Source organism: Pteronotus mesoamericanus, unplaced genomic scaffold (assembly GCF_021234165.1).
Source record: "Pteronotus mesoamericanus isolate MK-2021 breed Mesoamerican mustached bat unplaced genomic scaffold, CSHL_Meso_final contig_317, whole genome shotgun sequence".
Taxonomy (NCBI): Eukaryota; Metazoa; Chordata; class Mammalia; order Chiroptera; family Mormoopidae; genus Pteronotus; species Pteronotus mesoamericanus.
This window is the reverse complement of record NW_026555133.1, coordinates 3,796,185-3,811,871: the sequence shown is the minus strand read 5'-3', so window position 1 is coordinate 3,811,871 and position 15,687 is coordinate 3,796,185. Positions and strand designations below refer to the sequence as shown.

General features: G+C 59.7%; 1 protein-coding gene across 2 annotated transcripts in view; it reads right to left on the bottom strand.

Annotated features, from left to right (window-relative positions):
- ATP2A3 (ATPase sarcoplasmic/endoplasmic reticulum Ca2+ transporting 3) overlaps nucleotides 1–14,965 on the bottom strand; it is a 33,449-nt gene extending 18,484 nt beyond the window's left edge. For both annotated transcript variants that reach the window (XM_054575867.1, XM_054575868.1), the window contains exons 1-8: nucleotides 14,724–14,965; nucleotides 5,077–5,094; nucleotides 4,732–4,814; nucleotides 3,242–3,346; nucleotides 2,941–3,079; nucleotides 2,583–2,663; nucleotides 2,409–2,494; nucleotides 402–866 (exon numbers count right to left, since the gene is read on the bottom strand). In XM_054575867.1, coding sequence (XP_054431842.1) covers nucleotides 402–866; nucleotides 2,409–2,494; nucleotides 2,583–2,663; nucleotides 2,941–3,079; nucleotides 3,242–3,346; nucleotides 4,732–4,814; nucleotides 5,077–5,094; nucleotides 14,724–14,841 — 1,095 coding nt within the window. In that variant the 5' untranslated portion in view covers nucleotides 14,842–14,965. The remainder of the gene's footprint in view (nucleotides 1–401; nucleotides 867–2,408; nucleotides 2,495–2,582; nucleotides 2,664–2,940; nucleotides 3,080–3,241; nucleotides 3,347–4,731; nucleotides 4,815–5,076; nucleotides 5,095–14,723) is intronic.
- Nucleotides 14,966–15,687: the final 722 nt, after the last annotated feature.

Here is a 15,687-nt window from a genome sequence, read left to right as displayed (position 1 = left end):
GCCACAGAGAGTCATAGCAGAGCAGGGTAAAACCTGGGTCCAGGCCCAGCTTGGCTCAGATGCCAGAACGCTGTAGTCGAACCCTCTCCTGTATCCTTTATGGTTACCTGGCAGGGCTTACACACCCAAACTGCAGATCAGGAAACTGAGGTTCACAGATGGGCAATGACCTGCCAAGACCCTACAGTGACACACGGGTCCTAGTGACACATGGCCAGCCAGGCTTTGCTGCTCTGCCCCATGAAAACCGGAATCTGTTCCCTAACATGGGGCAGCCTACAGGTTCTCCCCGCCACCCTCAGCCAGAAAAGTGTTAGGAAGCAACCCAGAGAAGGTAGCCTGGCCTGCCGGGCATCACGCAGCAACCCCAGTGGAATCCCGCGCTGCCCATGGACACTCACCCGGCAGACAGACATCTGATTGGTGGTGAGCGTGCCCGTCTTGTCAGAGCAGATGACCGAGGTACAGCCCAGGGTCTCCACGGAAGGCAGACTCCGCACGATGGCGTTCTTGCGTGCCATGCGCCGCGTGCCCAGCGCCAGGCATGTAGTGATGACAGCGGGGAGGCCCTCAGGGATGGCGGCCACAGCCAGGGCCACGGCAATCTTGAAGTAGTACACAGCGCCTCGGAGCCAGGAGCCGCCATGTGCCGGGTCGGCAAAGTGGCCGATGTTGATGACCCACACGGCCACACAGATCACAGAGATGGCGCGGGACAGCTGCCGCCCAAACTCATCCAGTTTCTGCTGCAACGGTGTCCGCTCTGGCTCCACGGCCGCCATCTGGCTCCGGATCTTACCCAGCTCCGTGTGCAGGCCTGTGGCCACTGCCACTCCCACTGCCTTGCCCGATGCAATGTTGGTGCCCTGGCCGAGGGGAAGAGCTGTTTACCACCTGGGCAGGGGCCTGGACCTCTGGCTCCTTCTGGCCAGTGTAGGGCTCTTATCCCCCTACGTGGCTCTCTTCTCTCCTTGCCACATAGTGCTCCTGGACTTATGCAGCTATGTAGTATTGAGTTATTGCTGTCATCCCCGTGATAGTATCAGCTCTATGAAGGCAGAGACTTGGTTCAGCGCCATATCCCCAGTGCCTAGCACCGGGCCAATGTTGACAGGATAATCAACCAGCACAGCCTAGCACCAGCCCATCAGAACACAACCTATAAACACAGCGGCCATGCAGGAATGTGACTGACTGTAATCCCAGGTAAACCACCCGTAAATATTTACTAAAGAATCCAGAAAACTTGACCTTAAGTCCATCCATTCCCAAGGTCCCCATAAAGTCCTGGGCAGCCAGGGCTTTAAAGGCCAGTGTAAGGGCCGACTAACTTTGAGCCTCCCTGTCCTGTTCTGAAAAAACAGTCTAACCGGGGCCCAAGACGCAGCTGCCCCGGAGAGGCTAATAGCTCAGCACCCTTTCAGACAGGCGCACGGCGCTGAGGCTGGGGAGAGGGCGGGTGCCGGTGGCAGCCCAGCTCCCCTTCTGCCCCATCAGTGCAGCCCCCACCCCCACCTGCAGGCCCTTCAGCTAAGGATATGGCCCTGCAGTTCGCCAGAGCATCCTCCTTAAGAAGCCCCTTAGTGACAACTGCTGATTCCTGAACATGCCCCTTAGAGGCCCCTCACCACCCCAAGGTCCCTGAGGTCCTGCTGTCCTCAGGAAGAGCTCTGGGTGAATATCGTTTTCTCCATTTCTGTTCACTTCTGGGGAGGCTCTCTAGCCTGGTACAACTTGGTGCCCTGGGCCACTGCCCACTGACCTGAGCCATCCCTGCATGTGGCTTCCGTGCTCAGCTTCAGGCTGTTTCCGGGCAGCCTGTGAGCATTGCTAGTGAAGTCCCACTGAGGCCCCAGGGGCAGATCACTCCCTCTGGGCTGTTCCCATCACTCTCCCTGAAAACAGCCGGGGGAGCCTGGAGAAGTGACTTGACGGCTGGGTTTCCCATGGGAGAAACGGACAGCTCCTGCCATCCTTAACCTCTTTAGCAACCCTCTTCCCTCTAGGAGATTCTCCACTGAGTGACTGCAGACAAAGTGCACCCCACTCCAGATTAACACAGGATAAGCCTAGCAGGTGAGAGGAAAAGCTCTGGAGTCAGAATGTCTGAATTCACATCCCAGCTCTGCCATTCACTGGCTGTGTGACCTTGGGCTACTTACTTAACATCTCTGTGCCTGTTTCCTTGCTGGAAAATGCAGTTAGCAAGAGCACTTATTTAGAAGGTGCTGTGAGGATTAAATAAATTAGTACAGGCACAACCTTCAGTGAACAGAAGCTATTATTTTACTCTAATTTTTTATGTGTTGTTAATAATTAATGAGGTTCTTCTCTGTAGGGCTTTAATTGATTCATCTAAGGGTTATGCTTTTTATTATCATTGTCCAGGCCAAGGCCCAAGGACTTACAGAAAATAGCATGTTCTTCTTGTCCTGGTTCACAGCTCTGGGATCTGGGATGGCGTCTGTGTGCTTGGTCACGGACACTGATTCACCTGGTCATGGAATCAGAAATACGAAGCCCATGTGAAGACACCCCCCTCCCCAGATCAGCCCCCACCTGGCACAGCCCCCGGGCCTCACCTGTCAGGATGGACTGGTCCACTCTCAGTGTGGTGGACTTGATCTCAATGAGGCGGAGGTCAGCGGGCACTTTGTCTCCCACTGTGGAGAGAGGATGGCTTGGCTGAGTGTGGCTTTGGGCGCCACTCCCTGGGAAAGCCAGGAGGGCTCCTAGGAACCAAGGCTGAGGCTGGGAGGCAAGGCCCTAGGCTGTGATCCCTCAGGTGGACCCTGTCCCCTGGTCTATGGTCTCATCTGTCCAACAGGGTTTGGGCCAAAGAGCTTCGGAGAGATCTACATATACAGCCAGAAAGATGAGGGTACAGAGCGGGGTGTGCCTGACAGCGTCACACAATGGAAGAAAGAGGCCCCGTCGTACCCGCCACTTCTACGATGTCTCCAGGGACGATGTCCCGGGCGCGGATCCTCTGCACACCGGCTCGGTCGGAGCGGATCACCTTGCCCATCTCAGGCTCATACTCCTTCAGGGCCTCGATGGCACTCTCGGCGTTGCGTTCCTGTGAAACACGAGGCAGCTGCGGTCTGTCCCTGCTGCCCCGGCAGGCCACCCTCTTGGAGTGACACCCTGGGGCGTGGGATGGAAGCAGAAGGACCTGCAGAATTCTAGCACCAGGGGGAGGGCACACTCCGCAGCCCAGCCCCACCCCTGTGTCTCCCACCTGCCACACGCCCACGATTGCATTGGCCACCAGGATCAGCATGATGACCAAGGGCTCCACAAAGGCTGTCGTGGTCTCCTCGCCCTCCTCGAACCAGGCCAGGACCTGCCGGGATTAAAGCTGGTGAATGCGGGCTGTGCTGTGGGCTAGGGTCTGCTCGCCACGTCCTTCGTACCCCAGTCTCCTGTCTGCTCCCCTGCTTTGGGGAACAGCCCCTGGGCAGCCCTGGGCTGGAAGAGGGCTGCTCTGAGAGGCCCTTGGCTTAGGACAGCCAGCCTCTGCAGCTAGTACCGCCACAGCCCAAGTCCCATCGCCAGCTGTCAGCGATGCGGGCTGGTGGTACAGCTGACAGCTGCAGGCGTCACTGCCTGCCTAGCTGTGGTTTTCCAAGTGTGGTGCCCACGCCACCACCAGCGGCAGCGGCAGCACCTGGGGACTAGTTCAAAATGTAATTCTTAGGGTCCTTCCCAGATCCTCAGCAGTTCCCAAGCCCAGGTGACCCTGCTACACTTGAAGTCCGATGGCCAGAGAAACATGATTCCAGCCTGAGCCCAGGCCTGAAGGCAGGAGACCTGCTTCAAGTCTCGTTCCTGCCTCTTGGCCTAACCGGGTCCTTGTCACGACTGCCTCAGCATGCCCATCTGTACCAGCACCCTTTGGGCTTGGCCGTTTTAGGGCAGATCTGTTTCTCTGTAAGAGTCCTCAGTTTCCACAAGGACAGTGAGTGGCCAGGGGGCCAGGCACAGCTGGCTGGAGGGGAAGAGCCAGACCCACCGCGGGCCCCCGCCGTCCCTCCACTCCAAGTCACCGAGATGAGGCCTGTCCCCCAGGCCCTGCTGGGCACCGGGTGGGACCAGGAATCCTGTCCACCCTCAGCAGGGTCTCTGCTGCTCAGTCACCGATGACAACCACGGTCCCCCGACCACCACTCCACGCTGGCCCCCCAGCCCAGCGGGCCGAGCAGTGGGAATGGGCAAGAGCAGAGGGGCATGGCAGCCCCGAGGAGGCTGCACGAGACTAAGGCCCGAGTCTTCTCAGGGGCCCAGGGAGCCACAGGAGGGGCTCTCCGCCAGGGTGGTCCTGCTTCCTGGGGGCCTCTGCAACCCCTGGAGACTTGCAGTGGCACAACTGGGGGCGCTGTTGCCCTCCGGTGGCTGGAGGCCAGGGGTGCTGTAGTGCACAAGGCAGCCCTTAGACAAAGAGCCGTCTGGTCCAAAGTGTCAGTAGTGCCGAGTCTGAGAAGCTGCGCTAAAACAGGGCGGGGCAGGGTCAGACACACTGACAGCCAGGGTGGACAGATGGGAGTGGGGTCCAGTGCCGGGGAGGAGGGTTGACAAGGGAAGCTGACATCTGAGCAGGGCAGGGGCCCAGGGACGCCAACAGCTGAGAGGACAGCCCTGCGTCCAGGGCCTAGGGCCTGAGCACTGCCCCAGCCTGGCTTCCCCCTCCCACCCAGCTGCCTGATGCCGTGGGACCGGGGCCCTACTTACAAAGGAGACCAGGGCGGCCAGCAGCAGGATGCGCACCAGAAGGTCCTCGAACTGCTCCAACACCAGCTCCCACAGGGACTTGCCTGGAAATGGGAACGCGGGGTGAGGCCTGGGCCCCGGGCCAGCGGACTTGCCTTCATTCAGAGCTGGGGCAGCCTCAGAGACCACAGGCTGCCATTCAAAGAGGGAGAGCCCAAGGCCTTGCGAGGAGGCCCGGGTGGGCGGGCGATGCTTGGGGGCTCAGTGGGGCCTCACTCTGTCAGGGAGGGGGAGTCACAATGTGACAGTGAACGGCCCAAGGATGTCTCCCAGTGGCCTTGCCGCCCGCCCTGGCGCGTGCCTCACCTTCCTCGGTCGGGAGCTCTGCGGGATCCGGCAGCCACGGGCACCAATAGGAGACAAGAGACAATTGAGTTATGCAGTGGAGCCTTGGAGGACTCCCAGCAGCCCCTCCTGCGGTGCCCACCTGGACCCGCGATGGACTGGACATGCCCCACAGCTCTCCGAAGTCAGAGACTGGATGCTTTGCGCCCAGATGCTTCCACTCCCTCCACTGTGCCCCTCTCCCCTTCCCCCCTTCCCTAACCCCACTCTGGTTAGAAAAGTCTGGTGCGGCCTGGCCCACCTGAGGACAAGGCCAGAGCCAGGAGAGCGCTCCCAGACTCCCCAGCCTCGCCCCTCCCCATAGCACTGAGGGGAAACTGAGCAAACTGGATACGGGACCCCGAGGCCATGACACAAGCAGTAGCAGCCCTGCACGGCTCTTTCTCAGGTGGCGGCCCGGTCCTGTTCTGTGCCCCCATCCCCACCCCTTGGGTTTTGAACATCAGCTCGGGCTGTCCTGGATGCTTGGCTCTTTCAGGACCCCCAGGAAGAGGTCTGCAGCACGGCGAGCCCCCGGAGCCCCACCCCGCCCGGGTGCTGGCCAGGACACAGCCACGGCGGCCAGCGTCCCAGGCACGGAGGAGCCTTGCACAGCTCGGCTCCTGGAGGCCCAGCCTAACCAAGCCCGGCCTCCTCTTGTTCCTCCGGGGACGGACTCCAGGCCAGCGGCACTGGCATCCCTCAGGAGCTTGTTCAGACTCTGAGGCCCCACTCCAGGTGGGCTCTCTCCTCCTTCTCCTCCTCCTCCTTCTTGACACAGGTCCTTGCACTGTCCACCTGTTTTTGGCTTGAGTACCCGCCAATCATTTTTTCCCGTGGGGGCCCTCTCCCAGACCACCTGTTGGGAGGGTCTGGGGTCTGCACCTGGCCCCTGACCCATGGAGAGTGTCAAGCAGCCCACTGGACTGCAAGAATCCAAGCGGGAAACATATAACCTAAAAATACACTTTCTAGCATTTTCGCCAAAGTCCTATTTTAGGCAACGGCTGACATTTTCCGTGGAAAAAGTAATCTCCAGTGTCCTGCGTTGAGATTAAAATCAAACAGACTTTTTCCTTCTGATCTATTTAGCTGAAATGAACAGGAAAGGCGGGGGAAGGCCAGGCCTGGTTTCTGGGCCAGTTCTCCAGTGGAGTACGGTCTTCAGAGGCTGTCTCGGCCGTGCCCAGCCGTGGCACCGGGCAGCGCCGACCTCACGGTGCACAGCAGCCTGCTTCTGCCCGGACCTCTGCAGGCACCTGCACGGCTCCTGACCCCAGGGGGCTGATCTGTAAGTCTCACCTGCACCCCTCCTGCTGTCTCCCTCACCGCCCCAACTCTTGCAGGCACTTCGTGCCTAAGCCACCATATTCCTCGGGGCATTTTTTTCTGGGCAGGGGCAAGGCCTGGGGTTGGGGAGCATGTCATGGGGCAACATACCCGCTCTAGTCCCCCTCAAGCTGCCCCCTCCTTGCCTCTCAAGTTCTTCCTCTACCCTTCCATGTGGGTCTCCCCTCTTGCTCTCTGACCCACAAGCTGACCCAGGACCCACACTTTAGTGGTCATTAAGCTGCTCCCCAAATACAGCAGGTTCCCCAATAACATTTCATTCCATGTCCTTTCACTATAACGTTGATGTGATGCCACAGGAACTTGACTCGTTTTCTATCAGTGAGCCTAGGGTAAAATTGGTTTTATATACGTCGTTTGCCAGTGTCAAGAACCTATCGACATTAGGTGAGAACTGACAGTAGTTCTGATTCTCCCACCTTGTGGACACGTAACAGGAAGGCACGTCCCAATCCCCGTGTGCCTTGTGAAAAGAAGGGCCTGTGTTGGCTCCGGGCTGCCGCACAGAACCGCTGGTGTGAGGACGGACGTGCCCCACAGCGGCCACAGGCCACAGTAGCTGTTGAGGACTGGAAATGAGGCTAGTGGGAATGAGCAGCTAAATTTTAAATTGTACTTAATTGTCATTCATGTATATTTAAATAGCCACACGAGGCTAGTGGCTGCTGTGCTGGACAGTGCAGGTCAGGAGCTCTTTGTCTCTCTGCTCCAGAAACGGGCAACCTGTGAGAGGTGTCTGCCCTGTGAACCCGAGTCACATGGTGCGGGGGACGCAGAGCCCCCGACGGCCTGCCATGGACATACATGTACACAGAGGGAATGAAAAATGACTTCTATTGTTTTAAGCCATTGAGACTTGGGGGTTGTTACAGCAGCGTAGCCTAGCTGATCTTGACTGATACTCCTTTCTTCCCAAACCTGGCTTCTACCACAACGCTCCCCTTCCACCCCCCCCCCTCCCCGTCCTGGGGGCAGCTCAGCCAAACATGAGGTCACGCAGATAACCTGCCCATCCTGCAAAGGCACATTCATGTGCTCCTGTCCCACCCGAGCGGCTGGTCCTGTGGGGCTCTGAGCCTCATGTGGAAGATGAGGGGGGCCCACCCCACCCTGAGGGGCCGCTGTGAAGATTATCACTAACCTTAACCAGAGCCCCGCTGACTGAGCACCTCCTATGTACCAAGCAGAGTGCCAGGTGCTTCACCTCCACCATCCCCGAAGAGCATTGGGGGGCACTGTGCGCTAAGCACATGCGAAGGCGCTCCGTGACGAAGCGCAGCAGCCCTATCAGGGCTCCGTGTGCCGGGAGCCATGCTAACTCCCCGTGCATGGTGCTCCCTGGTGGCTCGCGAACAGCCTGAGGAGGAGGGCATTTTACAGGGGAGACGCCTGGAGCCCTGAGAGGCTGGGAGACCAGGTCCCGGTCACACAGCTGAGAAGTTGGACGAGACAAGAAGGGTTTAGCTCCGGCAGCCTAGCCCTCCAACTCCTGCTCAAGGCCTCCTGGACTGCGCTGCCTTCCCGCCCTGGTCCCCCGCCTCCCCCAGGCGAGACGCCCTGAAACACTCAGTGTCCCCTGTCCTGATTCTTGGGCTGGCTGCTCTCATCCCATCAGCTGGCTCACCCCCTCTTGTGGCCCCGGAGCCACCCGCCAGAACTATCCCTGTCCACGGGCCCTGCTGTCCTCACAGGTGGTTGGGGGTTGCTAGGCTCTGCTGGCTCAGCCCTGCTCTGCTTCAAACCCCAGTCCTGCCAGCACCCCAGACGGCCAATTCTCCTCCCACAGGACCGAGTCCAGGGCTATGGAGCGCCCTCCCAGCCCCTCCTCAGGCATCCCTGCAAGATGCTGGCTTCCCCTTGCTATCTGACGAGGCTGTGTGCGGGAGGGTCGAAGGGCCGGGCCAGGTCCCCTTGGAATGGTGGCACTGGGCCCACCTTGTTAAATGGGGAGAATGCCCCACCCTGCCCACCTCTTGGTGCCATCCGCTGGGCTACACAGGCAAAGACAGTGACAGGAGGTGCTGCTCCCTCCCAGGTCCCCGCTGGGCCAGCTCAGGGGCATAGCAGACCTCTGGACCCCTCACTAGGGGCCCCTCCCAGCCGGCCTCTGCTCTGGGTCACTGCTGCCAGACTGAGCCGGCCCATGCCCACAGATGCCTGATGCGGGGCTGGCCTGGGCGGGGCGTCTGGGAGTTAGCCTGTGGGTCCTGGAGCGCGCAAGACAATGTGATCAGAGAAGCTTCATGGCTTAGAGCAAAGAGTCTGGTCCAGAGGGCTTGAGTTCAAATCTTGTTCTATCTCTTGGTAGTTCTGTGACCCACCTCTGTGCAAAATGGGGATGATCAGAGTAACTACCTCATAAGGGCGGAGTGAAGATAGAATGGCATGCTATGCATGCAGCCCTTAGGATGTGCACAGCACACAGCACGTGCTCAATAAGCGTTAGCCATAATAGTAGTTACCGGAACGCAAGCTCCGTCACAGCAGGACTTTGTTAAGTGCGATGTCCCTAGCACCTGGAACCATTCGTAGGCGCTCAGTAAACACCTATAAATGGTCCTGGCTGGGTGGCTCAGTTGGTCAGAGTGTCAACCTTTGCACCAAAAGGTTGCGGGTTTGATTTCTGGTCAGAGCACATACCTAGGTTGTGGGCTTAATCCCCAGTTAGGGCGACTATGGGAGACAGCCTGATGGATCTTCCTCCCTCACATTGATGTCTCTCTCTCTCTCCCTCCCCCTCTTCCTCTCTCTCTAAAATCGATAAACACGTCCTCAGATGAGATGAACGAATGACCCTGTCTCTGCCCGACCTACAGACCTTCGGTGGCTCTCCCTGGCCTGCTGAATAAAGACCAGCCTTCACATGGCCTTCAAGGCCTTCCTGGATCTGCCCTCACCTGCCCTTCCAGAATCACCCCCGTATCTTAAATATGTGTCCTTCCATCTGCCAGCCAAGCAAGAAGCCTCACGACTGCCACCACCTCCCCTGGTTTTCCCCTCCAAGACTTGGCTGGGGCCATTCCTTCCGTGCAGGACACGCTTCCCCATCTCCTCATCTAAACCCCAGCCTCCCAGGAAGGCTTCCAGGGGAAAAGCCCCTCCCCTGATCACGGCCTGCTCTCACCAGTCCTCAGTCTGGAGGCTGCCCCTCCCGCCTGGGGCGCCTCCAGGGCAGCGAGGAGCTGAGTCACCCCTGCATCCACATGGAGCTCTGCAGAATTGTTTACTCGGTCGCCCACAGCCCAGAGCCCGGGAGAGGGTGGGTGGGGGCCGGGGCTGCCCCCAGGTTCCACCACCACCTGCTCCCCTAATTCCCCCTTCCTGACTCCTTCCTTCTCTCAACATTGGAAACTGGTGTTTCAGCTTCTAAATGTCAGTTCCAGCAGGGAGAGGCAAGTGCGCCAAGGTCTTCCTCAAAAGTAAATTTACAAAGCAATTAAATTGTCACTTGCAGACTAAGGAAGAGGCCCTAGCTGGGCAGCCCCGCCCAGCCCACCTGGCCCTGCCCGGGTCTCCAGGGCCCACCTAGAGTGGACAACCTGGCCCCGCGCTGTAGGGGGCCTTGGGAAGTGTGTAGGCTCCACAGGGCCCACAGCCTGCCTGGCTGATCTGGTACTAAAAAACCCCCTGTGAAGGCGTTGCTCAGCATCAGTGTGGCAGTGGCGCTGGGGGCAGACCTGGCCCGGCCTCAGGAAGCACCTGGTGCAAGGGGACTGGGTTCCGAGGACGCAGGCCTGATACTGTCCCTGTGGGAGAGGGTGCTAAGCTTGCCCAACAGGGGCGTGAAAACCAGAGTGAAGCCTGAAACGCCTGGCGCTTCCCAATCCCTGCAGACAAGCCATGCCCCTTCAGGTCCAAGAGTCCTGTCACATCTGCAAGGTCCTGAGGGCGGTCTCAGTGTCTCGCTTCTGCTCTACAAGGGACATGGAGGCCATGGAGGGGCAAGTCCGCCCGAGGCTGGCCACTCAGGTGCCTCTCCCTCCTCCTTCCCGCCTGGCCCCACTCCACTTGGCCTGGTTTCCGTGGGCTTCCCAAGAGTTCCAGTGGCCACGTGGGGCCTGCGCTAGGGGCAGGAGATAAGGCTGCAGCTGACACTGCTGGCAGGTATCTAAATCAGGACCATCCCTCCCACCTGCCAGCCCTGGGGCCGAACACCCATGGAACAAAAGGGCTACATGAGGCCCCAGAAGTTGGCTCCGGCCCTCATCACAGCCCCTCCGCCAGCGCCCCTGAAAAGAGACCACCCCAGCAGACCTCCCGGGAACTCTCCTGACTCCCCCGGTGACGGGGCATTCCAGGGCCTTTGGGTGTTGGCCCGCTCAGCAGGACATGCCCTACCCAGTCCTGTCTCCTGTCTTGGCTCATGTCCAGCAAAGGTGATGGGCCGCCCGTTCACGGACACAAGGAAATCAAATGGCTCCTAAATACATGAAAATATGCCCAGCCCGACTTGGAACCAGAGAAATGTAAAGTAAAACCATGAGAGGGCTCTCTTCCACCAGATTGGCACAGCTTAAAGTGTCCAACAAGGCACTGCCTTGGGGAGGTGGTGAGGAACAGGCAGGTCAGTGGGTGCAACTTTACAGAGAACAATGTAGCAACAGCTGTCAGAAGTGAACATACACATGCCCTTTGACCCAGCAATTCCACTTCTAGGAATTTATCTTTGGTGGTATTCACAAGTGTGTGGAAGGACATGGGGTCGAGGATATGCCTGGTAGCATGGGAGGCAATGGAGGCTGCGAACAGCCCGAGCACCCAGCAGAAGCCGGGGAGAAGGACTGCGGGGCCAGCCACAGGATGAGACCCTGAAAAGCTGCTAGGGAGCCCAAGGAAGCTCCCCATGGCACCGCCTCCAAGAGTGACTGTCACATGGGAAGCCATCACTCCTCTGTGTAGAAAAAGATCGCAGAGCATAGGTCCAGATGTGTGCATCCGCAGAATACCTTGGAAGGAGACATGAGACACAGGGGACACTGGGAGATCGTGGTTGGGGACAGGACTGGGAGACTTTACCGGAGATCTTTGTTCTCCTTGAATGTTGCCCTGTATGCACATTTTTAGTCAAAAAACAAATTTCAAGGGTGTAGAAGGCCCCCCTGCCCTGGGGAAGCTGAGTCCTGGGCACCCCTGTGGCCTACGGAGCTCACGAGAGGTGCTGGGCAAGGCGCCTCTGGCTCACAGCTCTGTCGGGGCCTCAGAGGACACATCTCTAGACCGGGGTTGGGACAGGTGGTGTTTTGTGTGTATGTGGCGGGTGGGGGGGGGGGTGCTCCTGGCTGGCTCACTCACTGGTGGCTCAGCTGAGGCCCCCACCCCCAGCTCTGGGGAGGGAAGGCAGGATCCTCAGCCCCTGCCTCCTTCTGGCAGAATTTGCAAACTTCAGGACTTAAGCAAATGACTTCCTTGTGGTTTCCAGCACCAACGACCTTGCAGGTGCATAGATTCCTGAGGCTGGGGTGGGGGGACACCAGTCCCTGGGGTGTTCCCCTCCACCTGCAGTCCCCGCCCACCGCACAACCCAGCTTCTGGCCGAAAGCCATGCCCAGCCTCTTCACTACAAAGAGGGATGATTTGGTGTACAGTAACACTCACCAACGACACTCTGACACGGGTCCTTATCGTAGCCTCACTTATGATGAAGAAACTGAGGCACAGAGAGGCAAAGTCTTGTCTAGGATCACACAGCTATGAAGACGCAGAGCTAGGCGCCCCCCGCCCCCAACCCCGTCAGCCCCAGCCTGGAGGCTGTGCTGGTGGAGGCTGCGGGACTCCACACCTCCCCCTCAGGCAGAGGGGCAGGGAAAGCATGAGGCTTCAGGAGCAGCTGGCTCCCCTCTCCTCTCCTGACTGTTTCCAGAGCGCTGGAATGCCTCCTGAGGAGAAGCCATCCATGACCCGAGAGAAGAGCCCGCCAGGGCTCCGCAGGGGCCGGGGACAAAGCTGGTGTAGCTCCTGCCTGGCCGACCCCAAGTGCGAGCACAGGTACCAACACCAGGGTCGCAGAGCCCGAAGAAACTGTGGCCCCCTTGTACAAACAGGGAAAGCAAGGCCCAGGGAGGGACAGGTGCCCAGCGACAGCTCTACCACTTGCTCTGTGACTTTGGGCAAGTTGTCTAACTTCTGAGTGCCTCAGTTATCTCCTCTGCAAAATGGGGGTGACAACAGTGGTTTTTCAGGAAGAAATAAGAGATGAAAAGTGCTAAGAACAGTGCCTGGCACATAGTAAGAGCTCAATGAACATTAGCTTTTATTATTACTCCTGTGAAAACACAGGGAGCCCAGGCTGGTGTGTTGCAGTGGACTGAGCGCTGGCCTACAAACCGAAAGGTCGCCAGTTTGATTCCCAGTTAGGGCACATGCCTGGGTTTTGGCCCAGGCTCCCAGTTAGGGGCATGCGAGAAGCAACCAATCAATCAAGATACTTTGATGTCCCCCTCCCTCTCTAAATCTCTCCCTTCCCCTCTTTCTAAAAATAAATTTAATATTTTTTAAAAGAAAAAAACAGAGAAACCAGGGGAGCCATCAATGGCCCCCAAATTTTCCAATGCATATACCCCTCCATACACATCCAGCTCTGCGGACCTACACCGCACCAACATCCTCATCCATCACCCCACGCGGATGCTCAGTGGCCAGGGCACCTCGCCCAGAGAGGAGCACGGGGAGAACTAGGGCCTCCCCCTTCCCCGTCAGCCCCGCTTCTGCTGGACCAACAAGGACATGGGGGCCAGAAGGGAGACGGGTGCTGGCCAGGGTCACATGGTACAGAATCTGTGTGATCCTGGAGGCAGAATCCAGGGCCGGGTCTCTAGTTTCCCTTGGGAATTGGGACGCCCAAGCCAGAGGCCACCGTGGCACAGAAGGGGCTGTGGGCGCCCCCAGACCTGCTGCACGGACCCCCACCTCCAACCCAGGGTTGGGGATAGGCCCTGCTGCCCTGCTGTCCCGCAAAGACGACGCCCTCCCTGCCAAGTCACTAATGGGGGAGATTAAATAATATTTATCTCCCGAGTTCCTCCCACAGCACAACTAAATATAGCAACTAATTTTTTTGAAAAAGGATTTCTGCTCCAGAAAGATAATATTTATGTAAGAGGTGGTTTTTATAAACCAATACAAAACCCAAAGCTCCCTTTCTGACAGCTTTTCCTAATTTTCAGCCAGTCCGGAGCCGTGGGACCTCAGGCCAGCACACCTTCCCCTCGGGCTGCTGGGAGCCCTGGCAGACGGGGGCCCCCAGTCTGCAAGGACGCAAGCACAGCTGCTCCTGGGGAATGGAGGGGACATTTCTATCTGGACTCCTCACACTCTGTAGGTGGCCAAAGGGGGTGAAACGTCCTGCCTGGAAGCCACTTGGGGAGGGGACCTCTGCACCTCCCACCCTCAAAGGCCCTCCAAATGGGCTAGGGACACACCGGGACAGTCCAAGGCACTGGCTGTGCCTTTTGGCAGATGGAGAATCCCACACTCCTTTAGAGATGAGTAGGAAGCGATCCTTCTCCCACCCAGACAGCAACAGCGTGGAGGCGCCCTCCCGCCCAGAGACGTGCAGGCACCGCTCCGGGTCACCCAGGAGTGAAAGGCCTCCCCAGGCAACTCCCTGACCGAGGCCTTGACTCTGCCACCCCCGCCCCCGGGGGTGGGGTCTCTCGCCTCGGCAGTTCAAAGCCCCCACCGGCCCCGACTCCCGCCAGCCACATCCGCCTCAGGCTGCAGAAAGAGGAAGACCTGGGGGTGGGGGTGGGGGCACCAAGGCTGCCAGCTGACAAGCTGCACCTTCTGGGCGTTTTATTGAGCCCTCGGGGGAGACCCTCGGGACAGCTGGGAGGCTGGGCCTCAGAGTCCTTGGCTGGTCCCTCGCCAGCCACCTCAGGGCGTGCACACCTGCACGCTGGGGCTCCGTCGCTGACCGCCGGTGGCGCGGGCTAAGGCTTGCAAGAGTGGATGGCGCCGGGCTGGAGGTGGGAAGCTTGGAAGGGCCGTACAGGTCCCTGGGGCTGGAGGGACGGGAACGGGGAGGGGGAGCCGGGGAGCCGGGCGTCCGGCCTCCGAACCCGGAACCCGCCCACCCCACCACCCGCCGCGAAGGTGGCCGCGCAGCCTCGCCAGGAGCCCCAAGAGCATCTGCCGAGGTTTCCGGAGCCCTTGCTTCCTGCCTGCCCGCGGGTGCCCGCGAACTGGGGGTGGGGGTGCCGCTCCGCGGCCGCGATGCAGGGGGCAGACGGAGACTGCGGTGCGCGCGGCCCCCGACGCCCCGGCCCGGCCCGCGCTCTCACCGTTGGGGCCGTAGCGCTCCCGCGCGCTGGTCACCTGCGCTGGGCTCAGGCCGCCCTCGGCAGTCACCGAGAAGTGGCGCAGCACGTCGGCGGCGGGGAGCAGGTGCGCCGCCTCCATGCCGCCCGCCCGGCCGTCTGCGCCGTCTAAGCCGCCTCTACGCGGGGCTACTGCGCGGGGTGCTGGGGGCTCGGGCCCGGGAGGGCGCCGCGCGAGGCCATGTCCGCGCTGGGACCTTCCCCGACGGCAGTGACAGCAGCGGCCAAGGCCTGCACCAGGATGCTGCGCTCCGGGCTCCCTCCCCGGGGCGGGGCGGCGCGGGGCCCGCCCCCGCACTCACAGCCTTTCCGGCCGCCCTCGGAGCCCGCCGCCCCGCCCCCGCAGCGCCCCGGGGCGCCCAGGCCGGGCCGCCCGCCCATTCTGCGGGAGAAGGGACTGAGGCCGCCAGCAGGGAGTGCGCCGAGCGTGGGGAAGGCAAGGGCTAGGGGCCCGGAACGGCCTTGGCCCCTGTCCACAGAGTTTCCGGCACCTCCAAGGGCCAAGAGCCGGACGGGCTTCGGAGCACGGGGTCTCTGACCGGCCTTTTGAATCCTGCGGGGTCCTGGGAGATTGCGAAGCGGAGTTGTCCGTAGAGGCGTTTGCTACCCCCAGCTCCATTTCTGCAGACCCTAAGTTTAGCGGGAACCCAGGAGGTCTATGAATAAATAAGCCTGTCTCCTCCGAAGGAGATAACTTGATGTTTTTTTTTCTTGATATTTGTGCTTGCTTCCTTTTTTTCGAAATGTCCAGTGATTAGTGCTTATTCCTCATACAAGCAGAACTTATAACAATGAACCAGTATATAAGAAAGTAAACCGTGCTACCTTAGACTCACACCCTCACCCCAGCAGGAAATGTCACTGCCGGGGTGGGGGTGGGGCTCCCTAGAGACTCCTGAGGGGTAGGGTGGAGGCCTCTGGCCAGGGT